Genomic DNA, 14,249 nt, shown 5'->3' on the forward strand with positions numbered 1-14,249 from the left:
TGGATCAAAAGGGAGATGAAATGATAAAGTATTACCTTTTAACCTAACTACATCTGCCATAATAAAACTGATTCAGCAGCAAATGAAACTAGCACCTGTATTTCACACTCAGTTATTGCATTTTCCTTCTTTGAGTTATGTCATTCTGGAAGCTAATCAATTGTTCTTGAATGTCCATGAGAAGCTGCAGTGCCATGAACTATTGAATGTGGCTCTTCAAGTTGCTATCTCCACCATATATCTCCCACCAAACAACATTTCAATAAGGGATCTGGGTAAGAAGGTGGAGAAAGATACTGATTGTATTGTGTGATTTAGCTGTGCACAAGAACCATCCTGCTGGATATAAAGTGAGCCATCTCATAAGCGGGAAGGGGAGTGGAGTGAGTCCTCTGGACTCACACAGCAAACTCCCTGGGTTTAGGAGACAGTTTGACAATGGAGGAGTAGCCGAGGAGCAGCAGCAGCAGAACCAGCACTACAGCATGAGCCAGAGCTGTCAGCCCACAGAGCAAGTAATGTAGAGTGCTTTGGGGAAGGATGCGGGTATCTGGAGTGGGGTGCCTCTGGACACTCAATTTAGGGAGCTAAGTCCACTGATCCACGGAGCTGCACCTGAGTGTCTTGAAATTGAGGCTCACAGCAAAGCTGCATGCTCTCTGGGCGTTTAGTAAAAACCTCAAGCTCATTGCCACTGAGTCAATTCCGACTCATCGCGATCCGATAGGACACGATAGAACAGCCCCTGTGGGTTACTGACACTCTCACTTTTTCAGGAATGGAAAGCCGTGTCTTTCTCCTGGGTCATTTATTAGCAGCCCTAAAAGAACTCTGTAACATGTCCTGATTGAACAACTGTATCCTGAGCATTCTCAGCTGGATGTCCTGTTGACTTCCATAATAAACCCCATACACATTAGCACTGTGTGGGTTCTGTGTGATTATTGCAATGCGTCATAGAACCTAGTGGGACAGGAGATAATGCTGGGTGAGACAGAGTTGCTGAAGTTGATGGCAGAAAAGTTTGCAGTCAGATCACAGCTGTTTTAATGCAAAACTTTTCACAAAACCTCTTGTGTGTTAAAATGCTGTACACCTTAGTCTGAGCAGCGTGGCAATTTATTCTCCCTTTTACTGCAGTCAGAAAACCTTCCACAGATTTTTACAGTTAAGATTTTGTTTTGAATTGAACTCTGTGTGAAGCTACCAATACTAAGGGGCCTCAAAACCTTGGTGAAAAATTCCCTTATATTTTCATTCAATTTTTCCATTAACTTTTTGACACCCTCACATGTAACTAGCTCAATGACAAGTAGAGGAATAGATATACTCATAAGGCTTAACACTACATGTTGGCTGCCAGCTTTCTTCTGACATCAATTATAAGATACACTTCAACTTAAGAAATATTAAAATATAAAAAAGAAGTATCTAGGGGCTAGATCTGATCTTGTTTGCATTTTTTCTGTATTTTTGGTTTGTATTATTTTGTACAGTTTTCTTTGTTCATTTTAGAGTGTATCTCAGAGGTGTTATGTCAATGGAGGTCACCCTCTTGAAGCTGTGCTTTATGCTTTTCCAAAATGATTTACCTATAGGGACAGTGTGTGTGGGGCGGGGGGAGGGGGAAGAGCGGGGAAGACAATGTCAAGGAGTCGATGTAGAAAAAGATTGTTTGGAAACTTATTGTGGTAACAATTGTACAGTTCTACTTGATGTGAGTGAAATATGGAATTATATATGTATTAAATCCTAACTTAAAAAATATGTCTGAAGACTGAGGGAAAATACAATGAATTCACAATGACAATTTGCTCATCTAATTTCTCTCTCTTACATAGTAGACTCTGAGATCAGGATGTGTTATCATGGTGCTATATATATCCTGAGTAATTAATGTAAACAGATTCCTTTTTCCACTAATGAGTTTACAGAAAACAATGTGGAATACATAATTAATCATTATGTTTGTAAGGATCTAAAATGCACCTGTAATATAATTTATGAAAAACCATAAAGATTTGAACATCATTCCACATAAAAACCTGGTAAAATGACAAAAACAAGACTCACTGAGGCAGAATTCCTAATCTTTTTTTTATGCATGCTTGTAGGCAACTGAACGAAGAGAGAAAGAGAACAAATAAGATGGCCAGGAATAGTTCCCTTCTCGAACCATTTCTTTATGATTCATAAAAACTTAACCTTTTTGTTTCACATAAAAAATAGACAAAATGGGGGGAAAAGATTCAAAAATTTGCCCAACCCTTTTCATTTAGTAGACTGCAATATTTCAAACAATCCTTGAGGAAGGTACTATGATACACTGTTGGTAGACACAGGTGGATCACAATATTTGAAACAGCCATTGAGGAAGGTACTATTATACACTGTGGTAGACACAGGTGGACCTCAATATTTGAAACAGCCACTGAGGAAGGTACTATAATACACTGTTGGCAGGAGATTAAATTGCTACAATCATTTGGAATGCAATTTGGCAATAGGCAGCAAGACCTTTAAAAATATTCAGTCTTTGATACAAGAGTTCAATTTCTAGGAATCTATTCTAAAGAAATAATTTGAAATGTGCAGCGATCTCTCTTCAAAGCATTCCTTTCCATCCTGAAAAGTAGGAAACAGCCGAGTATGCCCAACAACAGGGAAATGATGAAAGGTGTGGGCCATCCTCTGGACATCAAGTATCACATAGCTATTTTAGAATATTTGCCAGGAATGCCAATTACCTTGTTCATTTTCCTGATAATGTGTTTCTTTTTTGTTTTGTAAGCAATATATGCTCACAATAAAAGAAATTCAAATGTCAACAGAATAGGGGAAGAGACGGGGAAGGAGATGGTGAGCCAATAAAGACAGGTACAGAATAGTAAGGGTTGTAAAATGGATGGCGAGGAGGATGTAGCTTTTCTGATGATGTTTGATCAATAAAATTGTATCTGAGAGAAATTAATGAGGGGTGAACAATGGGTTCACATCATAGTGGGGCAGGAGCAAAGAAAAAGAAGAAAAAACATAGATAAGCATATATACATATGTATGTATGCAAACACATAAATATATAATTGTTTAAATATAGGTATGTTTGCTTATATATGTATATAAATGAAAATGCAACAATGGACTTTGGGCCTCTACTTAAATCTTACCTCAGTACAAGAATGGTTTGTTCTAATAAAGTGGCTTTGTATGACACCTTCCTGACACGATCATTGAAGACAAAATAGGTACATAAGCAAATGTAGTGAAGAAAGCTGATGGTGCCCAGCTATTAATAGATAAAGCATCTGGGGTCTTGAAGGCTTGTGGTTAAACAAGCAGCCATCTAGCAGGGAAGCAACAAAGGTCACATGGAAGAAGCACAACAGCCTGTGTGATTATGTGGTGTGGATGGCAAATGGCATCAGAAGTTCAAAAACAAGCAGGCAAACAGGTGTGAAGGGGTGAGGATGCAGTGGAGACCCAAAACCTGCCAGCAAGTTAATTGGACAGTCCCTCTCAGAAGGGCCACACAGAAGGAATAAATCCAGGGTGTGGTAAAGCACTGATGAAGCACATAACTATCCTCTAGTTCTTTGATATTTCCTCCCCTTACTATTATGGTTTTTACTTGTTTTACCTCATTAATCATGTTAGACTCGAGTACGTACATTTGTATAATTAAGATCATTCGAACAGAAGTAATGATATCATGTGGGTAGGGGGATGGACGGGGATGAGAAGGCAGAGAAAGGGGTAACTCATCACAAGGTTAGATATATAGCTCCTCCCTGGAGGGCAAGAATAAAAGAAATGTAGTGAAGGGAGACAATGGACAGTGTAAGATATGAAATAATAACAATGTATAATTGATCAAGGATTCATGAGGGTAGGAAGATGGGTAGGGAGGGGAAAAAAAGAGGAGCTTATACCTAGGGCTCAAGTAGAAAATGTTTTGGAAATGATGATGACAACATATGTACAAATATGCTTGATACAACTGATGTATAGAATGTTACAAGAGCTGTAAGAGGCCCTAATAAAATGATCTTTAAAAAAAAGACCATTTAATCCATGAAAGCCAAGACAGATAACCCTCCAGAAACAGTAACAGGAGTAATGCTTCCCTGAGGGAACTGCAAGTGAGGGGGGTGGTAAGCAGCTGATAGCACTGATGGCTGTATAACCCCACTGGAGGGGAGCGAACAATTGTACATAAAGGGGTATACTGGATGGTGTAAGATGTGGCAAAAAATAAAAAGAAGGGTTATTGGGGGTAGGGTGGAGGAGTGAGGGAATGAAGGGAGACTGATATTGAGGAGCTCATGAGTAAAGAAAATGCTTTGATACTGACTGTGGTAGGTAGCAACTGTACAATACTGATTGATAAGACTGAACTATGGAATGTTATGAGATCTGTAAGATCTCCCAATAAAACGATAAAAAGTAAAATCGAAAGGTAAAAATCCTCTCATTCTCAATTCCCAAAGATAACCAACATTAAGCTTTTGTATGTGTACATTAGCTCATAGACATTTCCCAGGCTAACCACAAGGTCAGGTGTTCAAAATCAGCAGCTGCTCCTCAGGAAAAAGATGAGGCTTTCTACTCTCTTAAAGACTTATAGTTTCAGAAACCCATAGGCCAGTTTTACTCTGTCCATACAATCACTATGAGTCAGAATTGACTCAATGGCAGTGAGGTTTTTTGTTTTTAAACACAAGATGGGACCCCACTAAGCATGTTGTTCTTCCTCTTCAACATTTTTTACCCTTAATATATTTATATCTTGGCTATTGTTTCAATTAAGCACATATAGATTTAACTCATTAATTTAAACAGATGTTTCAATATATATCAGGTCCTAGATTGATAGATATTTATGTTTTTCTACTTATCAAATAATGTTTCAATGTTGTCATTAACATACTTGGAGATCTATATATATATAGCCATTGGGTCAACTCAGATTTATAGCAACCCTATAAAGATAGGTAGAACTGCCCTTTTGGTTTTCTGAGAATATAAATCTTTACAAGAGACGAATACCTTATCTTTCTATGAGCAGCTGGTGGTGTGGGACCGCTAACCTTGCAGTTAGCAGCCCAACACATACCCCACTACATCCTACTAGGGTGCCTTAGATATATAAGAGGGATTTTAAAAGTTCATGGAAAATAAAATTCACATAAAGTGGAATTTTTCCATAAATACCTGTCAACATGGATGTGTCTGGAGGAAAATATGCCGAGTGAAATAAATCAATTACAAAAGAATAAACAATGTATGAAACCACTATTAGGAAAAGTCAAGAACAAGTTGTACACCGAAACATTCTTTAGTCATTGTGAGGTAGGAGGGGAGGGAGGGAGAGTCACTAACCTAAATAGCAGACACAGGTTAACACTGAAGAAGGGAAAAGCAGTAAACAATATGGGAGAAATCAGCAAAACACGACCAAAGCAAAGAAAGACACCGAGAGGTATGTAAGAATAATGGGCAACTACAGTAAATACTATACATGTACAGTCCTGCAACAATGAAAACAATAAGTGATAAGTGGATACACAGGGGTAGATATGTACATGGGAGCCCCCCCCCAAAAAACGGAACGAAAGCTCCGCTGGGCGGAGTTTTCACAGTACGCACTTTCCCACTAGAAAAGCATCAGGCAACTCGCTCTGAGTCAGCACACCCAGTGGGGTCACCTGGGAAGGTTCTCTCTGGTCACAGGGAATTTTTTTGTAAAAGCAGTTTCATTAGAACCTCATTTTTTGCGATGGCCAATTTAGGAGAACAGCATGCAGCTGTGAACTTTTGTGTCCTGCTTGGGGGGGGGGAGGGCGGGGAATGATGCAGAAATTGTTGTGATGTTAAACACAGCTTACAAGGGCAGCACCATGGGAAAAAGTCAAGTGGTTTTCTCATTTCAAAATAGGTGAAATGTCGATTGATGACAAAACTTGTTCTGGACCTCCGTCAACTTCCTGAATAGACAAAAAAAGTCAACTCTTAGTATATTTGGAGTTTGTTCCACTAGGTGAGACTGCTAATCAAGTTTTATATTTAGAGGTTCTGACAAGACTGTGTAACAATGTGAGTCAAAAAAGGTCTGATTTGTGGCAGACGGGAGACTGGTTTTGCCTCCATGACAATGTACCTGCTCATGCAGCCATCTCAGTGAGCCAGTTTTGGACAAAAAAAACAGCATTGCCTCTCTTGTCCCACGCACCGTATTCACCTGACCTCACTCTATACAACTTCTTGTTTCTGCAAATGCACAGGAACATGAAAGGACAGCGATTTGATGACATAGAAGAGGTGGAAAAAAAGCCCACAGGAGGTGCTGTCAGCCATCCAAGCAGTTGGATGGGTTTGAATGTTTCCCAGGATGGAATCACAGATGTGACAAATGTGTTGAGTGTAATGGAGAGCACTTTGAAGGTGAGAAGATGGTTTTGTAAAAAACGATTAAATACATAGCTTTGAAAAAAACGGATTTTTTTGAGTACCCCCTCCTCGTATGCTAAATAGGTATAAGAAGTTGTATGGAAGAACAAATGTATTCATAAATAGGCATTAAAATAAACCCTAAACCCCAAACCTATGGCCATTGAGTCATTTCCACTCAAGAGTGATCCTATTTAGCATTTCCAAGTTTGTAAGTCTCTGTGGGAGCAGACAGCCTTATCTTTCTCCAAAGGTCAGCAGGTCATCACTTAATCAACATGCCAGCAGGTCTTGTTATATGTAGGCATATTTGTGAATATTTCCATATTCATATTTGTATATGATGCATGTATTTAAATATAGATAACAGAGCACATAAGGGACACAGGAAAAATTCCTAGACATATCCAAACACCTCATGGAACTAGTCACTCAGACTGAAGGCTAAGGACTGTACTTTCAGGTTACATCTATGTCAAGTGGCATTTACATGGTTTATAAAGATAATGTTCTACTTCATAGTCCGACGAGTTCTATTGTGGGGTGTTAAAAGCTGTGAACAAAGTGGGTGATGGGACACATTGGTCAGTGTAAGACATGAAAAAAGAATTATCAAGAGTTTTTAAGGGAGAGGGGAGGACAAGGGGTGGGGGGTTAGGAGCTGATACCAAGGGCTCAAGTTGAAAGAAAAGGTTTTGAAAATGATGGCAACAAATGTACAAATGTGCTTGACACAATGGATGGATGTACGGATTATGATATGAGCTGTACGAGCCCCCAATAAAATGATATAAATAAATAAACTAAAAGCTGTGAGCAGCCACATAAGTTATAACTATTGACCTCTTCCCATCTGGAGCAGCAGAGAGTGATGAAAACCAAAGACTCAAGGCACAGTCCAAAGGAGCACTGGCCCCCAGGAACCACAGCCTCCTTTTGCCTAAGACCTGAACTAAATGCTGCCCAGCTACCACTACCAAGGAGTCTGGCCAGGACAACAATGGAAAGTTCCAGCTAGAATGGGGAAAAAATATAATGAAATCAAATTCCTAAAAAAGAAGACTAGCTTTACAATGAGAGTGACTACAGGAAGCCGAGATTATCACTCCCCTAACTTGGGACTGAGGTCACCTTTCAGCCAGACACCAGACTGCTGGTAAAATACTAACACCCACGAGGAATGGGCTCTTTGAGAGCATCAACTGCATGAGAGTAAAGGGCAACATCCGCCCCAAAGAGAAGATAAGAAAGCAGGGAGGTTGCCAGGGAACCAGGCAAGTGGAAGTAGGGAACCCAAAGTGGAAATGGGGAGAGTGCTGACATATTGTAGGGATTACAGTAAATGTCAAAGAAGAAGTGTGTGAATTACTGAATGAGACTAATTTGTTATGTAAACTCTCACCTACAACCCAATAAAATGTGTGTGTGTGTTTTAAAGAAGGTCAATGACTAAGCCTGTAAGAGATCAAACTATCATCGATTACTTTAAAGTAAAAGTGAGAGTGTAAGCAAGCAAGGAAAGATTAGTAGAAAGAGAAGAAGAAGAGAAAAATATGAATGCTCATTTATGACTGAAAAACGTAACCAAGGTTACCGAACAATCTGTGTAGAACGACTGGATGGGAACTAAACTGCTGTGCAAACTTCACTGAAAACATAATATTATTTTTAAAATATATAACTATGTATACAAAGGAGATTCAAAAAGTTCATGAGAAGATTCCTTTTTAAAAAACTCAATTTTTCCACAAAATTTTTGAAGACCCCTCTTACATAGTACTGCCTCCAAAGCTGCTTCAGGTATGTATATTATCAAATATTCTCTACTTCCTTTTGCAATTTTTTCTTTACAATAAAGAATTAAACAATGTAGGTACATATGAAATGGTTTGTTTAACCAAATAAAAAGGTAGGAAATAAAGGAAAAGAATATGAAAAAAATACCTATAAGATTATCTTGTCAGTAGTTACATGTTTTTCTGAGTACTAATGGCTAAGATGAACTAGTAACCTGTCTGAGAAAAAGTTTTTACATCATTGACACTTTTCAAGAAATAACAGTTCAATTGCCATAGATTGCCAACAATAAGGGCCACTAACTTTAAAAGCCCTGAAGCTCCCTACAATCTAATTTTGATGTTTTAACTACCTTCTAAAAACTTACTATAGAATACAGCCTTAATTATCTAATCTATACTATAAAATAAAGATTAAAATCAGAGTTCACAATTGCTATGAAAAAAATCATAATATTCTGATTAGTTACTAGTGGGACATTTACAAATTGATAAAACAAATGATTAATAAAAATCTATTTGTCATTTTTTAACATATAATGTTTGTGAATGTAAGTGATTAATATCTCTTGAATATTGATGTTGGCAATTTTTAAATAAAGGGATTTCCCACAGGGGATTGGTAGAGAAATCCTAAAAAGACAAGAGAGACTTGTAAAAGGTTACATCAAAACTCAAACTCACTGCCATCAAGTCGATTCAGATTATAGCAACCTTAGAGGGCAGGGCGGTCTTAGAGAGCAAGGTAGAACTGTTCCTGCGGGTGTCCAATACTCTACTTACTCTATGGGAACAGAAAGCCCCGTGTGCTCCCCCCGGTGGTTTCAAAGGCTGACCTTGCTGTTAACAGCCAATGGGCAAGCCCGCTGTGCTACCAGAGCTCCTAAAGGTTAGGAAGAAGTATAAAAGAGGGCTGAACCTGCCTCTCTAACACAGACAATCTTTTCATTTCTCACTCTGGTCCCGGAGAGAAGCTATTAGTCACTATGGCACCTTTTGCGACCTTAACTTTAACGAAAAGAAACCTGAGAAGCTAAAGCACCAAGGAAGGTCATAAATGGGAATAATGCTATTTCTAAGGATTGGGAAGAACAAAGATCGTACTTACAAATTGAGATTCCCGAGCTCTGGGAAACATTTTGGCAACATTGAGTCCATCAATGACAATATCAAAAGGAGCACAGTTCTTTACAAAGTTTTTAAATCTCTTCAGTTCCTAAAAAGAAAAGCCAGATAAAATATTAAGGAAAACTTGATAATGACTTTACTATAAAAATGTACTGCTATGATTTTTACTCTTATTTCTGGAATTCACAGTACTACCCAGGGAAAAGTTCAGAAGGGTTAGGCGAGGAGGAGGAGAGGAAGCAGGAAACACGGGTAGAACAGAGATAAGTGATACTGCATTGTGGGGGTACAAACAATGAGATGGACCAAATTTGCATGAATTGTTAAATGGAAATTGGATCTGCTCTACTCAATTGACAAAAAAAGTTTAAACACACACAAAGAGGCTCTCAAAATGAAATCAGAAAAATCCAGCCTAATGGATGTAATTTCATAGAATTACATGCAATTCTGAAAACAGCAAAATGATAGTAAAAGAAGGAAGATAAATAGTTCCAGGCCATGGGGAGAGAGAAGTGACTGCAATGTGAAACAAGTAATTTATGGCAACATAAATACTTGTATCTCTTGATTATGGTGGTTATTACACAACTATATATATTTTTTTTAAACTCACTAAATTGTGCACTGATAAATTCTATTATTAAAAAATGTTATTATTCAATCTGTATGTTGAGCAAATAATACAAGAAGATGAAGAAGAAGGTGGCATCAGGATTGGAGGAAGACTCATAACCAACTTGTGATATCCAGATGACAAAACCATGCTTGCTGAAAGCAAAGAGGACTACATGTACTTACTGATAAAGACTAAAGTATGTTACACCACAAGCTCAAGAAGACAAAATTCTTCACACCTAGACCAATACACAGCATCATGAAACACAGAGAAAATACAGTGAAGTTGTCACACATTTCCTTTCACTTGGAAGGACAATCAAAGCTCATGGAAACAGCAGTAAATAAATCAAATAGCATATTGCATGGGGCTAATCTGCTGCAAAAGACCTCTTTCAAATATTAAAAAGCAGAAAGGCATCACATTGAGAACTTGGGTGCACCTGGCCAACGCCATAGTATTTTCAATTGTTTCATATGCATGTGAAAGCTGGACAATGAATAAGAAAGACCCATGAAGAATCGATGCATTTAAATTATGGTGTTGGTGAATGTGTTACACAGGGTTCTCTAGAGATAAAACCAGATTGCTGATAATTATATATATATATATATATATTTATAAAGATAGATATATAACACAAGAAATGAACAGTTAAATTATAAAGCAGTACAAATGGCTCAGTGCAACTCACTCCTATGAGAGAGTTGTGAGACACTAGCAGTCCTTCAAGTCTTGAGGGCCACCAGGTAGTCCTCTGTAGAGAGAGCTAGGCTATTCCAGCACAGGCAGCAAACAGCAAGGCAGGTCACCAACTATCAGCCAGGTCACCAACAGTCAGTCCCCAGCTCAAGAGATATAAATTTCATTCAAGTGGTCTTACACGGACCTCAACTTACAACGACACAGTCCACAGGCTAGGCGTCCCACAGGTAGTGTACCCTTTAAATTGAGGCACAGAACAAGCAAGGCAGCCACACACTGGTCCGATGATAAAAAAGCAAGAGACAAGAAAGGTGAGGCTCACCGAGCCATTTATCTCTCCACCCTTCAATTAATACCACTTGTGTTTATCGGCCAGACTGGCACAATAAACTATCTCAGTGAATAACACCTTGAACTACTCTTAATTGAAATTACCATGGACTGCCAGAAGAATGAGTCTGTCTTGGAAGAAGTACAGCCAGAATGTTCCTTAGAAACAAAGATGGAGTGACTTCATCTCACATACTTAGGACATGTTACAGGATAGATCAACAGGTTCCTGGAGAAAAACATACTTAGTAAAGTCGCAGGTCAGCAAAACAGAAGACTCTCAACAAGATTGGCTTACAAAGAAAGTGGTTGGAACATTGGGCGCAGGCATTGCAACAATTGTGAGGATGGTACAGGAGGCCCAGGCAGAGTCTCCTTTGTTGTACAAAGGATCACCATGAGTTAGAACCAACTTAATGGCACCCTACGACAACAAATTTTGTTATATGTAAATTATACCTCAGTAAAGTTGATCAAAAGCAAAAGAAAATCCTACCCTAATACATAATTTACTGCATCCCTAAAATAACCATTGATCTATATGCAGGCTTTCATTTCTATTTTGACTTCTCTTTTCTATCCCTGACCACAAATGGATGGGATCAGCCTCCTTTGTTTCAGCTCAAAAACTTTGCTCAAAAATTTCTCTGTTGAAGACCCAAAGCAAACAATCATTGATGCGAAAGAGGGAGATTAGAGTAGAGGCCCAAAGTCCATCTGTAGACAGTTGGACATCCCCTCACAGAAGGGTCACAAGGAAGGGTCAAGCCAGCCAGGGTGCAGTATATCAATGATGAAACTCACAACATTGCTCTAGTTCTTTAATGCTTCCTCCCCACCACTATCATGACCCCAGTTCTACCTTACAAATCCAGCTAGACTACACTGGTACAGATAAGAACTCCCAACACATGGAATCCAGGTCAGATAAACCCCTCAGAAACAATAAAGGGAGTTATGATACCATGAGGGTAGGAGGAAGGCGAGGGGAGAAAGGGGGAACCGATCATAATGTTCAACATATAATCCCCCTCCAAGGGGACAAACAATAGAAACATGGGTGAAGGGAGACAGCGGATGGTGTAAGATATGAAAATAATTATAATTTATCAAGGAGTCACGAGCATGGGAGGGGGTGGGGGAAGGGCAAAAGGAGGAGCTGATACCAAGGGCTCAAGTGGAAAGAAAATGTTTTGGAAATGATGGTGGCCCCATATGTACAAATGTGCTTGATACGATTCATGTATGAATTGTGGTAAGAGCTATAAGAGCCCCCAGTAAAATAATTTATTTAAAACATTTTAAAATTTCTCTGTTAAAATATACATCCTACAAAATATTTAGAAAGTTCCAGTTAAAATCAAATTAAATGCCAGAGGAAACAGTTATATTACTTATCAATAAACATAAGACTATCATGAAAAATTAAAAGTGTATATACAATATGACCATTTTTGTTTCTGTCTATATATGAACTAAGGGAAACAACAAGTGCATTAATGTTTAAGTTCAAATTTCACAGAAAATGAACTTGGAAAGTGTTTTCCAATATACTTCCAATTTCTCATTTTAGTGCTGCTCTTACTCTATGATATTCATCTCACAGGAATGATAAATGAAAGTCAGTCAATACTGGCAAAAAGATACATCTATAAAAATCGAGTCAAATTAGATAACCTATAAAATCCTCATCTATTCTGATATTCCATGATGTTAACAAGACTTGACAATATCTTCAAATCACAGAGTGGAAAGAACATACTTAGGGTGGCTTATTTGAAAAGTAAGTCTCACAGACTGTATATATAATTAACAGGTTATGCATTAAAAACCCTAGTGAACAGAGTGGAGCTGCTCCTGTGGGTTTCTGAGGCTATAAATCCTCTGGGAGCAGAAAATCTCATCTCCCTCTTGCAGAGTGGTTGGTAGGCTTGTGGTTAGTAGTCAGGACTCTTTATTGTAGAGTAACTCTTATTTCTGCCCTCTTTTTAAGTTAACAAATTGGATAAAAAGATAACAAATTGGAACTACCTGCTACTCAGTCCCTAATAAAGGTGAAAATTCCAAATTCGTGTAAATTGCACTGCTCAAATCCATCTTTGGGTCCAAGGACAGCATGTGCAGTATCACCTGACCTAAATACTTGGTATAGCACAAACTATTTTCAGTAACATCAGCATGCACTTCTATCTCAGGTCGGCTAACACTGTACTAAAATATCTACCCATCTGTATCTATGTATATCCCAGTTTCTTTTTTCCGACGAGCAGTGAAGAGTGGTATATGGCACATGCTCTGTATCTCTAAAGCTGGAGGTGATAGGGGGAAACTGGTGCCATTTTTCTAGTCAGCAGGTCAAATATACCCAGAAACAAGTCTAACATCTGAGGCATCAAAATGTGTGTTACTCACTGTTACGTACTGAACAATTTTCTGTTCAGTAAGTCTCTACTCCAGTAGTTTACATCTAGCAGGGGAGAGAAAGGAGCCCAGCTGGCGCATGGGGCTTGCTAACCAAAAGGTCAGCCGTTCGTGACAACCAGGTGCTCTATGACGTGGCGACTTGCTTCTCCAAAGATGACAGTCCTAGCCTGTGAGGCAGTTCTACTCTGTCCTACAGGCTTGCTATAGCCAGAAGCGATCCAACGGCAACAGATTGTTTTTAGAAGAGACAAGCAATGCATAAGTTAATGAGCAAATAAATAATGCAATTTCCAGTAGGGAAAGCTCCCTTGAAGACAATTTAAGTACGTTTTGCAATTAGCATAAGATGTTAACACCCCTCTCCCTATTTTAGATATATCAGGCGGGAAGGCCTTTCTAATGAAGTGACATTTAAAACCAAAAGTGCAGAATAGAATAAAAGTGAGGGAGTAGCCAGGCTCTCTCTGAGAGAAGAGTTTCTTGGAGGAAACAGTGGCCAACGTGCATGTTTGAGGATTAGCAATTAGGCAGGATGGCAGTTGGAAGAATAAAAAGTTGAATTAAAAGTTGTAAACTTTAAAAAAGTTAACTCTTCATTGATATTGCAATGTGAGAAAGAGGAAATAACGGTGAAAGCAATGCTAAAACTATTACTCAAAAGCCTTAGATCCTTAATCCACCGCTTACTAGAAAGTCAAGTAAAACAGGTATTTGTTTTTTATTATTGTTATCAAAACACAAATGAGTGGCAATCAGTTTATAGCAAACAAGCAAGAAAAAGATGACCCTGGCTTATAAAT

The 14,249-nt window shown here is 38.5% G+C and overlaps 1 protein-coding gene across 2 annotated transcripts in view; it reads right to left on the minus strand.

Moving 5' to 3' along the window:
* The window catches only part of PRORP (protein only RNase P catalytic subunit), a 133,059-nt gene that overhangs the window by 80,004 nt on the left and 38,806 nt on the right, over window positions 1–14,249 (minus strand). For both annotated transcript variants that reach the window (XM_075532395.1, XM_075532394.1), the window contains exon 5: window positions 9,352–9,459. In XM_075532395.1, the coding sequence (XP_075388510.1) occupies window positions 9,352–9,459 (108 nt within the window). The remainder of the gene's footprint in view (window positions 1–9,351; window positions 9,460–14,249) is intronic.

Source organism: Tenrec ecaudatus, chromosome 14, assembly GCF_050624435.1.
Source record: "Tenrec ecaudatus isolate mTenEca1 chromosome 14, mTenEca1.hap1, whole genome shotgun sequence".
Classification (NCBI taxonomy): Eukaryota; Metazoa; Chordata; class Mammalia; order Afrosoricida; family Tenrecidae; genus Tenrec; species Tenrec ecaudatus.